This window comes from Rosa chinensis, chromosome 2 (genome assembly GCF_002994745.2).
Source record: "Rosa chinensis cultivar Old Blush chromosome 2, RchiOBHm-V2, whole genome shotgun sequence".
Lineage (NCBI taxonomy): Eukaryota > Viridiplantae > Streptophyta > Magnoliopsida > Rosales > Rosaceae > Rosa > Rosa chinensis.
This window is the reverse complement of record NC_037089.1, coordinates 18,313,411-18,323,046: the sequence shown is the minus strand read 5'-3', so window position 1 is coordinate 18,323,046 and position 9,636 is coordinate 18,313,411. Positions and strand designations below refer to the sequence as shown.

General features: G+C 37.3%; 1 protein-coding gene across 1 annotated transcript; it reads left to right on the top strand.

The window, feature by feature from the left end:
- The first annotated feature begins 237 nt into the window (after window positions 1-237).
- Window positions 238-9,399, top strand: LOC112190515 (cytochrome P450 81Q32). Its single transcript, XM_024329949.2, has 2 exons — window positions 238-1,245; window positions 8,700-9,399. The coding sequence occupies exons 1-2, from the start codon at window positions 334-336 to the stop codon at window positions 9,306-9,308; spliced, it is 1,521 nt and encodes a 506-aa protein (XP_024185717.1). The 5' UTR covers window positions 238-333; the 3' UTR covers window positions 9,309-9,399.
- The last annotated feature ends 237 nt before the right edge of the window (window positions 9,400-9,636 follow it).

Sequence of the window (9,636 nt, the reverse complement as noted above, 5' to 3'; positions counted from 1 at the left end):
TTGAGCATTTATTTTGGGGCCTCAAATTTTTTCCTGCCTTGAGCCTCTAAACTCACAGGGCCGGCCCTGCAACTGAACACACCCAAATTACAGAACTTAAAATAAACAAGATTAGACTTCTGAACAGACAAATGAGTATATATAAACTAACAAAATGGCACAGCTAGCGTAGGATTAATTCCACCATAAATAGAAAAACATAAGAGCTGACCATCAACTCACCACAACATTGTTCAGACTTCAGACTATATATTTTGCTCTTCACTTCGGCAGTCACATATCTCCCTACATAAGTATACACGCATCTCTAATATATCAACCAAGAAGGAAATCATGGATGGCGTTTTGTTCTACACATCTCTGTCCCTCATCTTCATCCTCTCAATCACTTTCAAATACTTTTTTCGAACAAAACAACACCGCCACACGAACCTCCCACCAAGCCCACCTTCTCTTCCAGTTCTTGGCCATCTCCATCTCCTAAGCCCCTCACTTCATCGAACCTTCCACCAACTCTCACAGAAGTATGGCCCCGTTGTTTCCCTCTGGTTTGGCTCACGTCGCGTGGTTGTAGTGTCTTCATCCTCAACAGCTCAAGAATGTTTCACCCAAAACGATCTTGTTCTGGCAAACCGTCCTCGCTTCATGCTCACAGGCAAGCACCTAGGCTACAACTACACCACCGTAGTGGAGTCTCCTTATGGCGATCACTGGCGCAACCTACGCCGCATTGGAACCACAGAGATCTACTCTACCAGTAGGCTCAACATTTTTTCAGGCATCAGAAAGGATGAGGTCAAGAAATTGCTGTTCAAACTTTCACGCAGCTCACGTGAAGATTTTGCAAAGGTGGACTTGAGATCCATGCTCTCTGAGATGACCTTCAACATCATAATGACAATGGTGGCAGGGAAGAGGTTTTACGGGGACGATGTTTCGGACAAAGATGAGTCCAAACAGTTCAGAGATATCATGAGGGAGGCTTTCACATATGGTGGCGTAACAAACCCCTCAGACTTTCTGCCTGCTTTGAAATGGTTTGGGAGTGGCGCCGGGTTTGAGAAGAAGGTGATGGACTTGAGTAAGAGGATGAATGCGTTCTTGCAAGGTTTGATCGATGAGCAGCAGCTGAGTAAAACTACATCAGGTCAGAGTGAAGCAAGTACGATGATCCACCATTTACTTTCTCTGCAAGAATCAGAGCCGGAATACTACACCGACCAAATTATCAAAGGGCATATACTGGTTAGTACAATTATTCAATCTCTGCATCAAGATACATAGATATAAAGTAGTTTTGCTGACAGTCCTCATTTCGTTTTGCCCAGGCCTTTCTTTTTGCAAAACCTTCCCCTTATTTTTAATGTCACTTAAAAAAGAAAAAAAATCAATTCAGATTCTTGATAACTTATTTTCAAATCAATATAGTGATTTGAACAGCTCACTACTAACTTTTTGTTTCAGCTATACATCATTTCAAGACCAAACAGAACAATAAAGAAATGGCAAACAATGGATTAAACATTGCAATATCGAAACTCATCATTTTTCTATTCTATAATGCCATGCTTTCTATTCTATAATGCCATGCTTTCCATAAGACACAAGAATCCCCCACTAAAAAAAGGAAGTACAAAAAAAATTAATTAAATAAAAAACCATGTTCTTTTGTAGATGAGAAAAAATTCAACACCAACAAAAACATATAATTCAAGGCAACAGGACATATCATGTTCCCACTCCACAGATCACAACCAATAAATGGGTCAAAATTATTCTACAGAGAATAAACGATTCTCATAATTTCTAAACAATATAATGGTTGAATCTAATTCTCAAAATGAAGTAAGAAAGCCACAATCTCTCATGAATCAAATGGCTTGCACGTGTTATACAACTGAAAAAAATGAATGAATGAATGAACCCAATTTAGAATATCAGAGGACGATTGTATCCCAGATGAGTAGAAACCAAAATTGGGGAGATAGCATGGACATAGAAGGACCTGGGTTTTCCACTTAAGATGCCAAAATTACGAAACCAGTATTTTCCTTGTTCTTCTTCAACCTCCAGAACCTGGGTTTTCCACTTTTCCATAGAAGAATTTCCACGATCTTAATCCAACCCCGCCCGAGAGATCCGGGCATCAACCTCCTATCCTACGACCACCAAACATCCAAACCAACATCGATCAGCCCTAATGACCTCCAAGATCGCACCCTAGAAATGGCCATTCACCATACCATACGCTGGTTAAATCTTCTATCCTTGAATAACAAACAATTTCTCTTTCAAACACTTGACGTTGTCCGTCTTTGTTAACTAACAGCTGATCCGAGCGCTGAAATGGCATAGTTGTCTTTCTTTCTGCAAAACCTTCCCCCTTATTTCACCCTTAAAAAAAAAGAAAAAAAAGAACGAAAAATCAATTCAGATTCTTGATAACTTGTATCAAATCAATATAGTTTTCTAGTCCTCCTTAGGCTTCCAGCATATATTTCCTGACTTTCATCGGCTTGTATTCTATCAAATTATTCCAGCCGAGTGAAAAAATAAACTTCAAAAGCTCACTGCCTAAGAAGCACCGAAACGGGTACGAGTTTCCGGATACGATACGATCGGAAACGTGGAAACGGCAAATCTTGAATGTAATAGGAAACGGAAACGTGAAGGAAACGCCAATTAAATATATATATATATATATAAAATTAGAAAAATAAATAATAAGTACTAGTTTATGACAATCAAGCATTATCAATCCAAAGGTTCAAGAAAAAGGTTAGCACAACTAATAACAAGTCAACAACCATCAACTTCATTCAACTTGGACAACATCCTCAAGGTCTTCATCTTCAAACAAAACCACCTCTAATTGTGGTTCATCAAGTGAAAGGTTAGCAATCTCAAGAACTAGAACTAATAGGAGGTGTTCCTCCGGTGCTCATGGTTCCTGAAAAATACACAATTCAACATTACACCAATACACAATTCAAGTTTCAACGATTCTCAATTCACAAAGCAATCTAATCAGCGTTTATATCATCAATCAAAACGTGACAATGACAAAAAGATGCTCACTTTAGGCAAATTAAGCTCACTTTTTACTACAATCATGCTGATATAAACCAACCCAACACTTCTTACATCAAAATTACGACTACCCAGATTCAAAAGAACTAAACTTTATCAATTACACATCAGAAAATGAGATTAAGAACCAAACCCATGAAAGCAAACTTCACCATCTTTCAAAACTCACTGAAAGGTGAATCAAGTAATATTGCTTTTAAACAGATCGATCGAGAAAACTCAGAAAAGCAAAGAGGATAAGAAAGTGAACTGAGGAGAAGAAGAGCAGAACAAACGTACCCGAAGCGGCTAGAAGATGAGAGTCTTGAGAGGAACGACCGGAACGACCGCAACTGGAGAAGAGGAGCGACCGGACTGGTTGAGAGGAGAAGTCTTGAGCGGCTAGAAGAGGAACGACCGGAACTGGAGAAGAGGAGCGACTGGGAGGAGCGACCGGAACTGGGTCTCGTCCGAGCAGAAGAGGAACGACCGGAATTGGGTCTCCGAGCAGAAGAGAAACGATCGAGGGTCTCGTTTGCGTCTGAGGTCGCGTCGTTGTCACGTCTCTGGTCTCTCTCACGATCTCGATCTGGTCGCGTCTTTTGTTTGTTTATTTATTTATTTTTTCAATTTATGCCTAGTAAAAAGTCAGTAATATCCCCACGTTTCCTATTTATTTACATTCTGCGTTTCCTAATTGGATACGTACGTTTCCAAAATGTTTCCAAATCCGATTCGCGTTTCCCGGCGTTTCCGACCCGTTTCCGACCCGTTTCCCGTTTCGATAAGGGAAACGAGGGCGGTTTCGCGTTTCCGTGCATCATAGCTCACTGCTAACTTTTTGTTTCAGCATCATTTCAAAACCAAGCAGAACAATAAAGAAACATGGCAAACGTAATGGATTAAACATTACAATATCGTAACTTATCATTTTCCTATTCCATGATGCCATGGCTTTCCAGTAACACACAAGAATCCCCCACTAAAACACAAAAGTACAAAAACAATTAAATAGAAGAAAACCGTGTTCTTTTCTAGATGAGAGAAATTCAACACCAAAAATAATTAACAATTTTCAAGGCGACAAGACACAGTACTTCACAGAGCACAACCAAGAAATGGATCAAAATTATTCTACAGAGAATAAAAGATTCTCATAATTTCTAAACAATAATGGTTGGATCTAATTCTCACAATTCTCAAAATGAAGTAAAAAAATATGTAATCTCACGAATAAAACTGAACACCAAAATGTTACCCAAAAAAAAAAAATGAACACCAATTCCCATTAGGGTGCGGCTATTGCCACCCTATCATTTCCTTAGTTCACCTTATAAACATTTGAATTATTGAAAGACTATATTACCCAAGTGCAAAATGACTAATAAGTACACCAATTTTCTAAAATTCAAATATGTAAGAAAATAAATAAATAAATAAGTAATTAATTAATAAAAACACTACTTAATTTCTCATTGGATAACATTAATCTTTATCTTCTCCACCCAAATTTGAATTTATTACTATTTTTTGGTCTATTTGTTGCCTCCTCATTGTTAATTTGTTATTCAATTCACAAAACCATTACTTTTAACTTCATCAAAATCTTTGCAATATTCTTTGTGAACACTGAAAGTAAAAATTTAAAACACGAAGAAAAAAATCAATCTCTTCTTCATTGATCATAGTTGTAAATTTACTAATCTTTTTACATAGATTGAAATAGAGAACATTGAAATTGAAAGAAAAAAATTTTAAAAATAGGAGTAAATCAGATTATGATTTTATTAGAAAATTTTAATAATTTTTTTTTATGAGTATAAATTAAATAAGAGATTTTCGTTAAAAATATTTATTTTTTAATTGGATATGTCATATAAGAATATTATGGGAAAGAGAAATATGTTAAATAAGTAAATTTAATAATTAAAATTAAAATGTAGGGTGTAATGAGCAAATAATGTGAACAAAGAAAATTGTAGGGTGGCAATAGCCGCACCTAGAGGTGGCAAATGGGCCGCTAAGCACGAGCACGGCACACTTAAAAGAGGCCCGGCACGGCCCAAGCCTGTTAGTGACCCGGCACGACCCGAGCACGTTAGAATAACAGGCCGGGTTGGGCCTAGAAATATTGGCCCGGCCCTGCCCGAGCCAGTAATGGGCCCGACACGGCCCGAGCATGACATATTATGGGCCGGCTTGTTACAAACACAAAATTTCATTTTGTTGTTAAAAATATTTAAAAACCACAATGATGAGATTTGAATATTAGATCTCTTTATTTAAAATCTCATGACAATTCTACCAATGCTATTTCTTTATATTGTCAAAAGAGAAAATATTTCAAACAGTACCCGAACTTAGGCCGACTCTTAACTTCAGTACCCGACTATGCAAAACTATCACTTTAATTCCTCAAGTTTGAAGCCCGACCCAATAATGGTACACGCCGTCATGGACGACGTTAACTAACAATCTATGTGCTATATTTAGAGGGGTATTTTGGTCATTTCGTTACCAATACTTTCTCTTCTGCAGATCCCTCCCTCTCCTCCTTGTCTCCTTCATCTGGGTTATGCAGATCCCTCCTTCTACTCACTTACTCACCTATCCTCCAATTTCTTCACCTCCGATTAATTTGTAACAATTTGGATTAAAGAGGCTTAGCTCTACTTGAACTTGAACAGTGAACCACGGTGGTTCAGTAACTCCAAAATTCCAATTTCTGCTAACCACGGTGAGTTAACCAAACGTCGCCGGAAAACATGGAAATTCACCGCAAAACCAAACATCTTCTCCTCTTTGATTATCTCTCCCAAGTTGACAGATGGACAAGAAGGTACCATAGACTTCTTCACCTTGCCAAGACGAAGCTACCGCCACCGATCTTGCTTGCAGCAGTGGCTGGTGTCGAAAAATTTGCCGGAAAACCAGAGAAGCTTTCGAGCTTCGTCTTGCCATCGTCGCTGCTAGTTCGGAGAAGGGAGGACTGGGCTTTGCTTATTGCAGCCTCGAGGAAGCTAATGGCGCCGGTGATCGGAGAGTGAAGAAATCGTCGATTCCCCGTCGGAACGAAAATGGGTCGATGTCAGAGTCGGTCTGGGTTTGCAATTTGATGCATCTTGAGCTAATCCAATACCTATTAACCAATTCAACATTCAATCTTCCTCTCCCTCCTTCCTTCGATATGATCACACAAACAAGAAGCAATTATGGGGGAGAGGATATCTCACCTGTTGCACAGGGAGGAGAGAGAGAGAGAGAGAGAGAGAGAGAGAGAGAGAGAGAACAGTGAGGGAGAGAAATCAAGTTGGTATGAATTAAAAATAAAAAAATCTGGGTTAACACATCGAGTGACCAAAATACTCCTCATGGTTTGTCACGTGGCTTGAGACTTAACGCCGTTATTGACAGCGTGTACCATTCTTGGGTCGGGCTTCAAACTTGGGGTACCAAAGTGATAGTTTTGCATAGTCGGGTACTGAAGTTAGGAGTCGGCCTAAGTTCGGGTACTGTTTGAAATATTTTCTCTTGTCAAAATAGTGAAATAAAACATTATATCCTTGTTTTGACATAAAGTATTTTTTCTAATCTCATAATAATATAACTATAAAATGAAGGAAAGAATAATATGATACTAAATCTTCATTATATTAATAAAGATTAATCTCATAATTTTAAAAAGCTAATATTAAGAAAAATATTGTAGAACTTAATTTATTTTAAGGATTAATTTCAGTTTACCCTCCTGAGGTTTGAGGGTGAAATCATTTCACCCCCTCAACTTTCAATTTTGAATTTTTACCCCCTAAACTTTTCAATTTCAATCAGCCGTGTCCAATTTTTACTGTTCCGTCCAAATTGGACGTTAAGTTTGACTTTTGAGGGTTAAAATGGTCATTTCAACATAAAAAAATAAAAAAAATAAAAAAAAATTCAGTTTTTTTTTTATTTTTTTATTTTTTTATTTTTTTTTTATAATAATTTTGTCTCCAACCTATATACCACAAGTTATAATAGGTTTATAAAAACAAAAAAAAATACTCTAGGTAGTTGAAAGCCGCTCGCTGGTCTACGATATTTGTGACATATCTCCGATAAAGTGAAGAATTTAGGATATATCCCAAATAAAGTGAAGAAATATTTGTAAAAAATAATTTTACACTTTATCTGTAAATAAATATCTGTATATTCCCAATAAAGTGAAGAAATATCTGTGTAAAATCATTTTTAGTCTGCGATATTTGTGATATATATCCAATATTTATCTGTAAATAAATATCTGTAAAAAATGATTTTACACAGATATTTCTTCACTTTGTTGGGGATATACAGATATTTACAGATAAAGTGTAAAATCATTTTTTACAGATATTTCTTCACTTTATTGGGGATATATCCTAAAATTCTTCAATTTATTGGACATATATCACAAATATCGTAGACCAAAAATGATTTTACACAGATATTTCTTCACTTTATTGGGAATATACAGATATTTATTTACAGATAAAGTGTAAAATTATTTTTTACAAATATTTCTTCACTGTATTTGGGATATATCCTAAATTCTTCACTTTATCGGAGATATGTCACAAATATCGTAGACCAGCGAGCGGCTTTCAACTACCTAGAGTATTTTTTTGTTTTTATAAACCTATTATAACTTGTGGTATATAGGTTGGAGACAAAATTAAAAAAAAAAAAAAAAAAAACTAAAAGGCAGAAAAAAAAAAAATAACAGAAATTTTTTTATTATTTTTTTTATTTTTTTATGTTGAAATGACCATTTTAACCCTCAAAAGTCAAACTTAACGTCCAATTTGGACGGAACAGTAAAAATTGGACACGGCTGATTGAAATTGAAAAGTTTAGGGGGTAAAAATTCAAAATTGAAAGTTGAGGGGGTGAAATGATTTCACCCCCAAACCTCAGGGGGGTAAACTGAAATTAATCCTTATTTTAATTTTCTAAATAGTTAAATAAAATTAATTTTTATTTATTCAAATTAAGATTTTAAAATAGTGTTTTATAGTGGGTAGGCACGAGCACGGCCAGTTTATTGATCCGGCACGAGCACGGCCCGACAAGATATGGGCTTGGGCCATGGGCCGGACCGTGCTTGATGTTTAAGTAAATGGGCTGGCACGAGCCCGGCACCATAATAAATGGGCCGGCCCAAGCATGGCACGAAGCACGACTAGGCCCGCTTAAAATAGGTCGGGCTGGGCCGGCCCGTTTGCCACCTCTAGCCTCATCCTTCCCATTACCAATCTTTTTTTTTACCCCAGAACACACAGAAACCAATTCAAAACATTTAGTTACTAACTTTAAAAGATATACTCCAAAGTTCAAACAATAAATTATTCCCACAATCAGGTTTTTATTTCATTTCATTATTTTTAGTTCTAGCTTGGAGTACTTTTAGGAATTCTTCTACTTACATCAGAAACAAGTGAGGGCTCTAACAGAAAGAAAAAAGAAAGTGAGGGTAGCATTAACAATTCCAATGATGTAAGAAAAAGTAATGAACGGGAATTGGTGGATGATAAACTTTTAGGGAGTGCCAATACCAGCTTCCATAGTTGTTGGCTTATGGTGACAATCTTACTTCCATCAATGATTTTCAGGTCATGCTTTTGGCGGGTACTGATTCGTCATCCTTGACACTGGAATGGGCCATGTCCAATCTGCTCAACCATCCTGAGGTGCTAAAAAGGGCTAGAGCTGAACTGGATGCTAAATTTGGACAAGAACGCTTAATAGATGAACCAGATATCTTCGAATTACCTTACCTACAAGGTATCATCTCTGAGACTCTCCGCTTGTACCCTACAGCACCACTACTAGTACCACATTATACATCTGATGACTGCACCATTGGAGGATTCGACGTGCCATGTGATACGATAGTAATGATCAACGCGTGGGCCATACACAGAGATCCAACATTGTGGGATGATCCTGAGAGCTTCAAGCCTGAGAGGTTTGCAAATGGTGGAGAAGAGCCATACAAGCTCATGCCATTTGGACAAGGAAGAAGGGCTTGCCCTGGTATGGGCTTGGCCCAACGTGTGGTTGGCTTAACTTTGGGATCATTGATTCAATGTTTCGAGTGGGAAAAAGTCAGTGAGATGAAGGTTGATATGAGTGAAGGTAAAGGACTCACAATGCCTAAAGCTGTGCCACTGGAGGCTATGTGCAAAGCCCGGCCAATTGTGAACAAGGTTCTGTCTTAGATGAAAATGCAGGGCAAGAGTACTGTAAATTAAAAGATATGTCATTCTTCCTTGTGCCAAGTCTTGTAATATATCAAAACATTGAAATAATGTGTACTTTATATTTGCATTATCAGAGTGAAAATTGATCAATCATTTCTATCTTCGTATAAAAGGTTTGTCTAAGAAATAAGAACATCCTAGTGACTTCGACACCTGCTTGTATTGTCAATTGCATACTTCTCTTTAGTTATCGTGACCTCTTTGATCACATAACAATGATAGATCATAAGAATCTAAACCACTCCTGATTACTCCTCTCTCCACCCAGTTCGACTCTGTCCAATTG